General features: G+C 42.7%; 1 protein-coding gene across 3 annotated transcripts in view; it reads left to right on the top strand.

Moving 5' to 3' along the window:
* Positions 1 to 14,611, top strand: part of LOC109299903 (cytochrome b5 reductase 4) — an 81,923-nt gene that overhangs the window by 56,264 nt on the left and 11,048 nt on the right. For all 3 annotated transcript variants that reach the window (XM_019520402.1, XM_019520404.1, XM_019520403.1), the window contains 4 exons: positions 2,869 to 3,009; positions 5,630 to 5,782; positions 6,937 to 7,087; positions 14,181 to 14,267. In XM_019520402.1, the coding sequence (XP_019375947.1) occupies positions 2,869 to 3,009; positions 5,630 to 5,782; positions 6,937 to 7,087; positions 14,181 to 14,267 (532 nt within the window). The remainder of the gene's footprint in view (positions 1 to 2,868; positions 3,010 to 5,629; positions 5,783 to 6,936; positions 7,088 to 14,180; positions 14,268 to 14,611) is intronic.

Genomic DNA, 14,611 nt, shown 5'->3' with positions numbered 1-14,611 from the left:
TGCCCCTGACTCTAGGACAGTGTGTGGGCAGCACAACACCCTCACATCTGTGTGGGCTGTGGCCTTCCCAGGTCACTGTGGGCAGTCTGCTCCACCCCTTTGGGCGGGGGTAGGAAGCAGAAGCTGGAAAAGGGAGCCCATAGTTCCTGGGAATGGCAGTAGCAGCAGTGGTGGGAGGAGCAGCAGCCGGGCAGGAGGCCATGAGTGGCATGCAGCCTGCAGGGTGCCAGTTGGCGAGCCCTGTTCTAAAGCTGAGAATGAGCCATAACTAAGATAGTGCTTTGAAAAAACACACTTTTTTTTTTAACTTTCGCTTTTCTTAAACTTCAACCCTGACACAACACAGACCTAACAATCTAACCTGCCATGGGTAAAGCAGGGGAACAATGACAGCCAATGTGTTGCCTCTATATAAAATGTTATCAGTATACTCTTAAGAGGTCCTAAGCCAGGAACCTCCGGCATTGCTCTTAGCAGGAGAATTGGCACACCCCAGTTGAAGTCCTCAGCCTTAACTGTAGCCAATACCAGGTGCCTCTGGGCAAGCTTAAAAATACTTTGACACATATAGCAGAAAAAAGGGCGGGGGGAGCACAACCACCAAAGCCCAGAAGAGTGAGAGAGAACCATGGTAGAAAATAGGCTTAGCTATGCCTACGTCATCCCCAACCAGTGGCTGTTACTGAATATTAACATCAGTTATGTTAATATTTTTAACAGGGCTGACCAACTTTGAAGTGGCCGGAGGCCATGTGCTGCTTGGGCCATACTGCATGCCCTCCTGCTGCACTGTGTGCCTAGTGCCCTTCTCCTTCCTGCCAGCTGCCTCATGTGCCCTTGTGCTTCTGCCTCTGCTGTAGTGCAGATCTGGGCACCCTTCATCACCCTAAGCTCCCTTGCCACCAGCTTCCCCTCTCCCCCCCATGACATCATGACTCTCAGATACCCAGTGCCATGGGTTCCCCCAGCAATGAGGACTGCATGGTGCTGAACTACCCTGCTCTGCCTTAAGTGGGTGGGGAAAGAGGCACCAGGGCAACAGGGAGCCCTGGCTACTGCCACTGGAGCAGTGGGGTGGGGGTCAGACAGGGGCCCTTTGAGGGCTACATAGGATTTGTGGGCTGCCATTTGGACAGCTTTTTTTTTTTTTTGGTTTGAGTTTGTTTCAAGTGTTACATAGTTATACTGAAAAATAAATAAGATCTTAGTCTGTGCCTTGAAAATGATCGTAATAGAATGGGGTGGTATCCTAATCATATATTATTTTATTAACATAGGGAATAATTGAAGCATTTATCTTATTTTAGCTCTTCTTAAATTTCTCATTATTTCTAAAGTTGCTGATTCTGGACTCTTGAACTGAAAAAAGTAAAACAAAACAAAAAAAATAAGGAAAAGCAAAAACGCCTTCAAGGAACTATTGTGACGTTGTTTTCTGTTTAAATGTAAAATCTCTGACATGGTGTGTAAATAGCAACAAAGATTAGATTTTCCTTGTGATACTTGCCTTTAAGACTTAAATATTAGCTAAATAAAATGAGACTAGAAATAAAGTACAGGTTTTCTAATAGTAAGGAAAATTAACCACTGGACCAAATAACCAAAGATAGTAGTTGATTCTGCATCATTGGAAACTTTTAAATTAGGATTATATTTGAGGAGAGATGCTCTAGTTTAACCATGGGTGGTAGTGTTGAAGCATGGATGATGTGCAATGGTCTTTGTTTTGTAGGAGATCAGAATAGATGATCACAATGATCCTTTCTGGTATTAATCTAGAAATCTTCCAGGAAAATATAAAAAACGTAACAAATCTTACTGAGACACATTTGACAAAATGTTCTTCCTACCTAAAAACTCACTTTGTTACTGTTTTGTTGTTGTTACTATTATAAATTTGCAGTACAGTACAGTACAGTTAAAAGATTTCCACATCTGGCTTTAAATGTAGTTTCCACATACTAGCACATTTGGGAAAATTTCAGTTGGTGCTTCTTCCCCAGTAGCGGTAGTAGGAGAACTAATACAGATTGAACATAAATGATTTAACTCTTCATGATGGTTAAACATACATCTCTTATGTATACTAGCACTAGCAGTATCACCTTTTTGAACGTGTAGTTGAGCTAGCTTGATTAAAGGAGTGCTGTGGTACAAGATTTCTTCCCAAATGTTAATATAGACAGGACATAAGGCATACCCGTGGTATAACAAAGAGGGGATTGCAACATTGGGTAAGTGTAGCTGAGCTAACTTTAGTCTGTCTTGCTGAATGCCTGTAGCGGTGAAGCCTGGCAGTGCAGATTAGCCACCCAAATATATATTCAGGAACACAGGTTTGCTTACAAAGCTTATGCTGAACCACTACTGCTGTGACTGCTTCTACTGGTATGTGAACCCATGTTCTAGTCGCACTTTTGATTGCAGTGTAGATATACCCTAATGTGTTTCTTAAGTATATGGGAAGATGACTTGTGGAAAAAAGAGGCAGCTGCCTTTCTTCAAATGAACAGTCTGAACAAAAGAGGAATTTCACATACCTTGTTTACTTTGCTGCGATTCTGCTGTTGTCAAGGGACTAATGTAAGGATAGAAATTCAATTTCCAAATCAAAAATATAAAATTATGTAAAATTTCTGAAGGTAGCAGTTTAATAAAAGGTTATTTTAAGGTTGTATATGGAATATTCATGGATCATTCATGCTGAGACTAAAAAAGAGGCAAAAGAAGACAAAGCCAACATAAAAATGATTACAGCGTAGGAACATCTTTAAAAAGAAAGTTTTGTAAACACTTCTTAACTTGAGAGCCTACCAAGACTGCTGTTTTACTAGGGATGTTAAAACATAATCTTCAATTCTTTTTTAGGGCTTTATTACAGAAAGTGCAAATTGATTTCCAAGACAGAAGTCACCCATGACACCAAACTTTTCTGCTTACTGTTGCCACAAAGCACTCATTTCCAGATTCCTGTTGGACAGCATGTTTATCTCAAACAAATAGTTACAGGTAAGAATAATTTATCCCATATCTACTATGATTACTTAAAGGTGTTTTTACTTAATGAATAACAGAACTTGGGTATGATTTTATTTTTTTAACTATTTATTTAAAAATCAATCCCAGCATTATCTTTTCATAAGCAAGTCAAGGGAATCTACTCCTCTTAATTACTTCTGGTCTTAAGTGTATTATATGGTTGCTGTTTGTCTGTTCCAGTTGTCAAAAATAGAGCGTGCCAATTTAATTTACAGAAGTAGGCATTCTAAAAGTATTTCCATTATAGACACTGAAATGGGCATTGCATTCTCATATAATTATTAGGCAAAAATAGATAACCCTGTCTTGAACTTGAAGAGTATTAGCTGTGCACTTGGAAGTGAGCTTGCAGGGAACGGAGGTAGGGTGAAAAAGCTCCTACCTTTAGAAGCCTAACCTTCTACCAGAAGAAGAGATGGGTCATCATGATTCCCTTGGGAGCATCTACTTGAAAAAGTTATGCCTACATAGAAGAACAAAAACTGCAGCAGCAACAGAACCAAGTACAAGGATTTGCAGAGTCAGAATTGAAAGCCTTTTAAATCCATTTCTGCTCATAGCAGCAGAACTGGAAGCCAGAGTCTCTCTTTTGTTTTTTTCTTTTAAGAGCGGGGGAGGGGGAAATGTAAGGGGGAGGGGCAGAGGGGAAGGGTTGGGATAACCCTTAAAGGCCCAAAGTGGCTACTATGACTCTGATAGTAATCCCTTGATTTGAAGATGATCTCTGCCACAGCTCACTGATGTGTTTTGAGGTGACTTAAGAGTCCAATGCTTGAGCCACAGATCTGTCTTCAAAAGTTGTAGACTATTCTGTGCAGACTACCAGTGGTTCTCAACCTTTTTAGACTAAAGGCACCCCTCAGAAATTGCCAGCTGTTAGTTTTCTCTCATTTTGGAAAATAGAGCAACTCCTCTGTTGCAAGAAATCAGAAAGACCACAGCAGGTCAGAATCTTTTGGAAACTGTGGATTTCTGTTTGAAATCTCTGGGTTTATTTTGGAAATCATGTCTTTGGACCTAACAGTGCAAGACAATGCATTGTCTCTTAATGCTTCTTACAGCGTTCTTGAAAGGATCTCAGGGCATCCCAAAGTGCCATGACACCCTGGTTGAAAATCACTCCTCTAAACAGGCAGCCTGCCCCTGACTCCCGCACCAGATACACAACAACACCTCCCCCCAGTGCACATACCTCCCAGCCTCATGTGCTACCTACCTGCACTGCTGTCAACTCCGCTTCCTTTGCTGCATGTATAGCTCAGGAACTCCAGCCCCCTCTCAGTTGCGGTCAGGAGTAGTTGAAGCAGCTGGACAGTTGAAGGGTGCTGAGTGAGTATCTTGCTTTGGGTTCAGAAGCATGGATTTTAGACTTGCTGTAAACCATGCCAAAGGCTACTCTTATTCATCCCAGCTGGAAGTGAGTACCTAGTTGTTTGGGCTGAGTCTAAGATGGCCTAATGTGATGCCAGACATACCACTCCTTTGTTGCTGTTGGCTACAGTGTGCAGCTGTGCTGGAAGTTACACCCCCTATCACTAGTGCTGATCTTATGAGGTATGTCTCTGGGGGGCATGGATAAGAGTTTGAGCCTTGGGGTGCTGGAATGGAGGCAGAGGGGCTTGAACCTCTGGTTGTGGCCATGCAGAGCAGGTGTAGGGTGCTGCTGCTGTAAGAGGAGGTATCACTGCCAAGCAGCGGGTTAACCCTTCCCTGGCCCTGCAGCTACTACAGTTTTATATAGTGACTAAGGATCCAGAGTCCCGAGTTCAGTGGCTGCTGTAGGGTCTCGAGAAGAGTTAGCCTTGCTCTTGGCTTTGATACCTGACACGTCGTCTTGCAGCCTCAGAATCCCGTCCCTGCTTTGTTCCATACACAGTTCTGCTCCCCTCTTCTATTCCAGTGCCTTCCTTTGCTGAGCACCCGGGTTTTCATACCACATGAAGCAGCTGCCCATGCCACTTTTGGTATGCTATAAGTAGGCCCTTCTGCTTTACCACATTAGCCTGAAGCTAGAGTTGGCTAGACCTTTGGCCTTTTTCCCCCCGGTATTGCTGGTTGCTTTATTCTCAGATTAGCAGGAGTGCGTGGGAAATGAAATCCTAATAATTTGTAATCCTCTTTCAGTATGCTAAAATATGAAATAACATCTTGGATTATACGGTGGTCTGGTAAATCTTGGGGGACAAACAGATGCAGAGTCCTTCATTGACTTCAGAAGTTTCTGAAGCTAATCTGATACACATGCCTATGCAAAGTTTTCATAGCGACAGATAAGTATCATACAACTCGTACCTAAATTATGGATTCACTGAATTTTGAAAGAAGCAAACAGAAACCTGATTGTTCTCATCTGGTTCTAGCTACAAAATATCTTCCTCTAAAATGTAGAGTTCAAATGTATGGAGTTAAATCAGTATTTACAATTTCTGTGCTTCCAAGATAGTTACTCATGTATACTTCTTAGACTACTAGATTATCATAGGAGGTGGGAGTGAGCAGATTACTCAGTAGATAATGGTCACATTAAAATTGCTTCATTTGGGTCCTTATAGTTTAATTTTCAGTTACTCCTTTCCTTCCCTTTCCTTAGGTAAAGAGATAGTGAAACCATATACCCCAGTATCTTGTTCTTTGCAAACACATTTTAAAGAACCATCTTGCCATGATGGAACATGTCTATTTTTAATGATCAAAATTTATCCCAGTGGATTGTTCTCATCAGAACTTGACCACCTACAGATTGGTAAGTGTTTTTGCTACAGTAAGCCTCTTTTTGTAGATTTCCCATCCTACAAAGCATCTTAGTCCTATTTGTGTTACCTTTTGAAGGTATTCCTCTTCACCTGCTTTCTGATTAATTTTAATAGTATTTTTGAACCTAAGTCTTCATGTCCCAAAGCTGCTGATCCTCACTAGATTTTTGTCAAGAACTGTACACCCTTGAATAGTAGTGGTTAACCTTTTGGCCCTGCAGGCAACATGAGTGGTGCAGAGCCTGTCTGTGGGATAAATTGGGCTCTGAGGTCTGGCACTGCCCCTTCCCTGCCCCGTGTACCAGGATTGGGCCCTGGGGTCCAGCACTGTCCCCTTCTGCCCATCTTCCCCCCCCCCCCCCCCCCCCCAAAAAAGAATTGGGCTGTGGGAGCCTGGCAGTGCTGCCTCTACCCTTCAGTCCCCCTCCAGGATTGGGTCCCAGGGGCCTGACACTGCCCCCTCCTACCTCCCATGTACTGGGATTGGTTCATGGGGGCTCTGTGTGCTGGTATCAGATGCCAGATTCAGTGTGCAGGGCCTAGAGATTTGGCAATATGGGGGAACTGGCACCATTCCCCTGCCACCAGATTTTGAGATCCATGGGGAGCCCTGCGGGCCAGATTGAGCACCCCTGCTCTAGAAGATGCATGCTGAGGACAAGACTTGTAATGTTATTAGTTATAGCTATAATTATTTAGATGTGATTACAGTAATCAATTTCTTTTATTAACTGTAACTATATAATATCTTGCACTGTATTTTTTTTTTGTTTAAAGTTCTCATGGGCCAAAGCAATCCAGACCTATTTTTGTGAGAAATGTTGGTAGGAATGCAGGACACAACTTGACCTTGCTTCTGTTACTATGAAAAGTGTGTGTGTGTGTGTGTGTGGGTGTGTGTGTGTGTGTGTGTGTGTGTGTGTGTGTGTGTGTGTGTGTAAAAAAGCATGTCGCTTAAGCAATTCTCTCTTAAAGAGGAGAAACTAAATATGATAGATATTAGTCATGCTATATAACGCATGGAAAACGCTCTCATATTATGCTCACACGTTATGATTATGGTGGCAGTATAGAAACCTGTTTATAATAGATAACCAGTATTTCAATTTTTATTCATGTTTATTCTTCTGTTTTTACTGTACAGGAGACTATATTTATGTGAGCAATCCTGAGGGTAACTTTCAGAAGTCCCAGGTTCAAACTTTGGAAGATTTGTTCTTATTGGCAGCAGGCACAGGCTTCACTCCAATGGTTAAACTACTGAATTACGTTCTGACTGATGTTAATAGTCTCCGGTACGTATGTGCCAAACCCAGATAATCTTTACAAGACAAAATAAGATTTTAACTCTTAACTTCAGCATCTTATTAAAGTAATCAATTTGTAAGTGACAGTGTTTGAAATAGCAGCAGCCAGCTTCCCATCTGTGCTAGGACTCCGACTGTTGTTGGTACTGATAGACGTGTCAATGGGTTTGAGTGATGGTAGAAATTTATTTTATGGTTTTGTTCATAGTGTAGGCAGTGTGTTAGTGATTAGAGACTGTCACATGTATCCATTTAGACTCCTCTGTTGTATAAAGTACCACCAGAGAGTTTCCATTAAACACTATCTTAGATAAAAGTTTTGACTAGCCAGCAAGGATTGGATTAGATGTGTTAACTATGCTTTGATATGCATGGCCCAAACGATGCTGGATAGCAGAAAATGATTTTGATAGTTTTATATGGAATTAGTTAAACATGGGGAGAAATAAAGTGTAGATTGGGAACCTAAGTATTTCACTTTGTTCTTTGCCCAAAACAACTGAGCTACAAAAAGTTGAGGTCTAGCAACAGCAACAGCCAAAATACTGTGACTATTTTAACTTTCACAAGTGAAAGGTTCCTATACTATTTAATTTATTTATTAAAGTAGCTAAATGAAGACATGACTATAATTATTTTTGGAAAATATAATCTCCCATGAAGACATTTTTAAGATGCAAGTTGCATCATTTTCTGGAGGAATTTGATGTCTGCAGCAAAGCCTCAGAAGATTCAACTTAACTACAGTAACAGTTAAACAATAGTGCACATAAACCAGTAAAATAATAGAAGTCAGAGGTGGAAAAGACCTAGTGACCCTTTCTGATTTCATTGACAGGGTAGGGATGATTCTTTGCAGTATAACATCTATTTTTTGCTGTACCTATGTATTTGGATTCTCTCGAAAGATTTAATCAATAACAATGGCTTTCATTTATTTTAAACTTGACAGGTTATGATTTATTAAATCTTTCTAGGTATATCAAAATAATACTGTTCCATCATGGGTTTAACCTTCAGGTTATTCTTTATAGCAAAGTTAAATAGCTACTGCATGTATTGTGATGATAATCTGTTTCCAGAAAGGTTTTTAAAATCTACACTGTTTTCTATTAAGTAATTGTCTAGTAAGCCTAATTTCTATTCCTGGAAAACTGGTAGAAACAATATTAAAAAAAAAAAAAAAAAAGAATTGTTCAGCACATGCATGAATATGACTTATTGAGGTGGGGAATCAACATGGCTTTGTCACAGGAAAATTGTGCCTCACCAACCTACTAGAATTCTTTGAGGATGTGGGCAGTAAGCAGTGGATCAGGGCAGTCCAGTTGACATGGTATATCTGGACTTCCAAAAAGCTTTTGACAAGTTTCCCCATCAGATAATCATGGTATTACAGGGAACATCCAGCAATGGATTAGAAATTAGGCGAGACAGAAAGCAAAGAGTGAGTATAAATGGTCAGTTTTAAGGAAAGAAATAAATAGTGGAGTCCCCCCATGGATCTGTGTTGAGACCAGTGTCATTTAACATGTACATCAGGGGTCAGCAATGTGTTTGGAAAGAGTGCCAAAAACAGCTGCAAAACTGCAAGCTCAGCCTGTAAGATGTTGGCATGCCAAGAGCAGATGGCAGGGGAGCTGCAAGGGGCCCGATCCTTGTTGTGGCAGTACAGCCTGGCTTCTTCCTTGCCATCCACCCCAAGGTGCACATGCCAAGCAAAATGCGTCTGCATGCCACACTCTGGCACCCAGGCCAGAGGTTGCCTACCTCTGATGTACATAAATGATCTGGAAAAACGGGTGAGTTATGGGGTGATCAAATTTGCTGATGACACAAAATTATTCAAAGTGATAAAAATCAAGAAGGACTGTGAGGAACTACAGAAGGATCTGGCATAATTGAGCAAATGGGCGATTAAATGTCTGATAAGTGTAGATAAGTGATGCACGTGGACAAAAATAACCCAAACTATACCTATGCCATGATGTGCTCTACATTAACTGTTACCACATAGGAAAGGGATCTAGGAGTCATTTGGGACAGTTTACTAAAAACATTAGCTCAGTGCTCAGCAGCTGTCAAAAAAGCAAACAGTATGTTGGGGATTATTAAGAAGCAAATTGCAAACAAAATGGAAAGTATCATCATGACCCTTTATAAATTCATGGTGTAGCCACACCTTGAGTACTGTGCCCAATTCTGGTCCCGGCATCTCAAAAAGAAGGTTGAAGAACTAGAGAAGGTCCAGAGAAGAGCAACAAACATGATTAGTAGGGACTTCCATATGAGGAGAAACTAAAGAGGCTAGGTCTATTCAGTTTAAAAAAGAGATGCTTGAGGGGGACATGATACGAGTTTCCAAAACACTAAAAGGTGAAGAGAAAGTAAATAGATATTTATTATTTACTGTGTCTCGCAATACAAAAACTAGGAATCACAAAATGAAACTGGTAGGTAGTAAGTTTAAAACTAACAAAATGAAATTCATTTTAACATAGCATGTAAGTAAAGTGTTGGACTTGTTACCACCAGAAATTGTGGAAGCTGACAGTTTAGCTAGATTCAGAAAGGGATTGGACACATTCTTGGAGGAAAGGAGCCTCAGTAGCTATTGAGCACGGGAGATAGGGATACAGCCTCTGAATGAGAACTTCCTAGACCTTAAATCCTGGAGGCTTCAAGTGAAAGAGGAACAGTGGGGGGGGAAAAACCCTTGTTATACCCTGTTCACTCTCCCTTTTGGTATCTACTCTGCCTCTGTGGGTAGGGACAGAAATTATACATAAGCCAGTATAAGTGGTTGAAACTGGTTGAAATCTGTAACAAACAGAAGTTCAGTGCATGTAAACCGCTCTCAAAATGACTGAAACCGATTTAAGATTAACCCGGATGGAAGTAGTATCAGACTTAACTGATTTAGGTTAAATTGGTTTATTGAACTTCTGTCCCACATCCCCTCCATATTCGAGTTAACTCGCAGTCCCCCAGCATCCCAGGATGCTTTGCACCTCCCCTGCAAACTTCCCCTTGCAGAGTTTGTAGACTAACTTTGGCCCAAGCTGTCTGCTCCTGTCCAACAGGGAGGCATGTTCTAGCACCCTTCCCCCAGCTTTTAGCCTGGGTTACTGCAGGCATGTGGCTGCATTTCCAGAATTAAAAGTGAATGTTGGTGGTTAGGGGTTTTTGTAGCTTTTTACAGTCTGCTTTGGTTTTTACCAATATGGTTAATTTGATGTCATTTGGAAGCTTGACCACTTCACTAGTAAGAACTGTACTAGGTTTATGAAGATGGAACAAGTTTGGCATATTCAGTTATTGGCCAAAAGTAGCAACTACTAAAGTGGAAACAGTTTCAGTAGTTCAGTCACTGTCAGCACATTCGTACATGCAGGCACATGCACTTGCAGCAGCTCAAATAAAAGCAGCACAAATTTGAGCCAGGATTTTTGCCTCAGCACATGTGCCTGAACATGTACTTTGGCGTGGGGAAAGTTGTGCTACTTGGGGCAAACTGACCCTGCCCAACTCCTCCCAGATCTGCAACCAGGGAGAGCTAGAGCTGAGCTCTAGTGGGAGCTAGAGCCCAGCAGTGTAAAAAGCTGCCCTGGCAAGCAGCTCAGGGCTACTTACTGTCAGGAGCTTCTGGGGCCTGGTCAAGTGGTATCTGGGGACACTAGCCCCTTGTGCCAGCTGGACTGCTGAAGCAGCCCTAATCTAGAGTTCCCTGCACCCTCTACCTACTGCATCATTCTGGCAGTGGGGGCTGTTACCTGGCTGTCACCAGCAACAGCATACAGCCCCAAGGCTGCGTGTCTGTCAGACCTGGATGGGGACTGCACAGCCGCCTGGGCTCTGGCATGGGCACTGAAGCAGAAGCATCTGTACCCGTGGGCCACCTGCCAGTGGACCGTGGCTGCACAGTTGGCCTTTGTGCAGCACTGCTGCCATGTGTGCCCCACCTTGCCATCTGGGCAGCTATCGCCTAGAAGATGTTCTCAGGGTGGTAGCCTGCTTTGAAATGTCAAAGCATGTCCTCCTGGCCCCAAATGGCCAGGACATCAGCCACCTCATTTGCCCTCCAACTGAATCCTGGGTGCCAGCACTGGACTCTCTGCCTGGGTCCTGCCACTTGCCTCGCTAGCAGGAATCCTGGTATTGTCTATTTAAAAACTGCGAATTCTCTGATTAAAAAAATTTTAAATTCATTCTTTAAAAGACCACAAAATCCATGTTCTTCCACAATTAAAATAAACGACCACTATATATGTGTGTATAGGGAGGGGGAGAGAGGAGGAGATCAGTTAGGCAATGTTTTATAGATATATTTACAATTTAAAAGAAATCTGGAAGCCTACCAGTGTGTCTATCATCATAATAAAATAAATTCTAAATATCTATATGCTTTGATGTTTGCTTTTGGTTTTCTTGTCATGGAAAACTTAGAGCTCCCCCTGACCCATTCACTAACCAGTATGTGGGGGCAGCTGCCCCTGTAGCCACAGCTCCTACCAGCAGGTTTCATCCTGTCTGGCAGCTGGGCTTGCTGGGTGTGTGATGCAGGGATGTGAGGTTTGCAGGAGTGGAGGGGGGAATGTAGGTGCATGTGGGGGTGGTGAGGGGGATGTGGGGTTTTAGGAGGGGGCCACCACACATGTGCCTCCCCACCCCCTGTGGTAGACAGCCCCCAGTGCAGCACCTTTCTGGCTCAGCCCCAAGGCCACACATTGCCATGGACCCCATGGAGAACTGGCTCAGCCCACCCTGCTAGCGTGTGCCTTTGGACAGGAGCTGTGGGTGGTGGCAAGAGCCACACCCAGTCCTGTCCAAAGGCACGCTAGTGGGGCAGTCTCCCTGCACAGACTGCAGGTCAGGCAGCGCTGCAGCAGGCATGGCTCAGCTGCTGCTGCCAGCGCCAGGGGCTGTGCAGCACAGGGGGTGGGCGTGTGGTGGCTCCCTTTAACCCCCCTCCCCACATCCCACATTTCCCCGCCCCCAGCCCCCTACCTCCAGTCCCTGCTTACCTGGGACAGTGCCTGGGGCCACACTGATGGGTCATGCCGCAGCCTTGCCTCGCTTTTGTTTGCCCTGCATGCAGCAGGAGCACCATAGAGACTCTCTGGCCAGGTGCCAGAGCGTCTCTGGAGGTCCCAGCCCCAGCTTGCCTCAGGGCACACTACAGGACCATGCCCTGTGCCACTTTTTTCCCAGGTGGTTTTTTTTTGATTTAGAGCCTGTGCTGCAAATATGCTGTGTGGGGAACATTTTTGTTCTCAAGTGTGCTTCTTGCTGTGACAGTCATGTGTGCGCTCATCTGGACCTGCCCTGTTTAATTCTTAATTTCTGTTTTTTTGGAAATGGAGGAAATGTAGCTTAGATTTTGCCCTTTGTCAACCACTCTAATTTTAGAATTGAAAAAAATGCTTCACTGGGGCTTTTATCTGTTTATAGATAGATTATCTAAAACCTGTACAGTTGTAGATAGCTTTTCTTGAATTGTATGGGACCCTGAGGACTTGGAATTCCTTCCTTTTCCAGCCGGTACTACTGAAAAAGTGGATGTTATGCAAAAAGTGGCATACTTTTCCTTTTTGGTCCCCTAGATGCAGGGAATGACTTTGCTATTTATCAATAGCAAATCATTCTCTGTTTAAATACTTTTGGGAACAGTCTTGTCTGAAGACATTGGTTTCCCAGCAACTTGAAGTGCTGACCCAGCTAACCCCTCCCCTCCACCTGAAATATTGGACCTTGTAGTGTCCTCAGATTACAGCAAAAATAACAAAATAGGTGAATAGAGCATAAATTGGAGATGAGAAATACCTGCAGTGGGAGACTTAAACCAAGGTCATTTGGCTGCCTTTTTCCCCTCCAAGTTAAAAATAAATATGAACCAACCATTTTATATGAACTACATGAATATTTGATGTAGCAGTTTGTTCAGTTCATAGTTTGAGAACCATAGAGTCTAACTGTGACATTTCTGGGATTCCACCTACAATTTAAGAATTGCGTTGGAGATCATACGCTCTGGACTGCAGGCTTCATTTTGATTAATAAGGCTGGTGGTCTTTTCTCTCTACTGTCCTATTTACCTCCTTTGCAGACTAAATTTTTGAAGGGGTACTACCAAAAGGCTAATAATAAAGATTGCTGATTTAAATGATTTACCACTTGAAAGAGTACACCTCTACAAAATAGGCTAGTTTCTACCCAGAAGAATTTGTTATCAGGAAAGAGGTCAGCAAGAATGAGACGTGCTAGATTCTGGATGTTTTTTCTCAATCATGCACTAATCTCTCTTGTGCTTTCTTTCTTTCTTTCTTTCTTTATCTATTTATTTACCTTTTTAAGTGTATTTTGAATCTCCGTAAAAATCTCTTATTATATTAAAATTGCCCTTTTTAATAGTGGTTTTAAATTTCCACACAGTTGTGCTTCAGAGTGTTCCTTATTTAAAAATATCTCAACACCAGTGGAAATTAAAAAATTTCTCAACATTTTAGCCCTGTGGGCTGGATGAATTCTGCGGGGTTGGGGCTGAAAGACTGACCAGGTACATGGCAGATTGGGCCCTGGCCCCATGTAGTATATTGCGCCTTCAGCCCTGCTCCCAAATCAGGCCCCTGCCCTACTTGATTGGACCTGCCATTCCAGCTCTGGCCTTGCATGCACCAGATCAGGTTTGCCATCCCAGCCTCTCTCACCAGCTAAATCCCATGTACAGGGCCATGTCATTTGGCCTGTGGGGTTTGGAAATTTGGTGGTGGGGGAGCACTGGTAGTATTAATTGCCACTTTTCTCCCACTGTCAAACTTCTGGGTCCTTCGGGAGCCCCATGAGATCACATAGCTCCTTGAGCTAGGAGTTGGGCACCCCGGTTTTACACCCTACATGTTAAGTTTGTAGATGTGAAGTTAATATATAACCATTCTGTGGTGTCTCCAGGAGCCAGCTATTTGCCCAGTTTTTATTAACACATTTAATTCTGGAGTCTGGTATCTCTAAATGCCAACATTACTCCTAATAATGTTAGCAAGCTGCAATTAAATATTTATTATCAAAATTGCATTTTTTAAAGGACAGTGAAATTGATGTTCTTTAATAAAACAGAAGATGACATACTTTGGAGAGACCAGCTGGAGCAGTTAATCCTTCAAGATAAAAGGTATGAATTTCTGTACACTATAATATATAAGATTAATTGTTTATTAATTGTAGTATTGTAACTCCCAGGATGAACTAGGATATATTGTGTGGTATAAATACAGAACAAAAAAAAACCAGATCCTGATCCAGGCAATAAAAAGTTTGTCCAACCAGAGATGGAAAGGAAAAGAGCATAAAGAACTGAGACAGTGTTGATAAGCCATATAGGCTGTTGTCTTAGTATGCTGGCAGCCCTGATATGAAGTGTTTTGTAAAAATCAATACAAGAAGAATGGTTTTCTTGGGCACTCTCCTTGCCCCCCCCCCCCCCCCCCCCCCCCACCCCCCCCCCCCCCCCCCCAT

The sequence above is a fragment of the Gavialis gangeticus genome, unplaced genomic scaffold, assembly GCF_001723915.1.
Source record: "Gavialis gangeticus isolate Ggan-Ray unplaced genomic scaffold, GavGan_comp1, whole genome shotgun sequence".
Lineage (NCBI taxonomy): Eukaryota > Metazoa > Chordata > Crocodylia > Gavialidae > Gavialis > Gavialis gangeticus.
The sequence above is the reverse complement of the archived record's forward strand: the minus strand, read 5'-3'. Positions and strand labels throughout refer to the sequence as shown.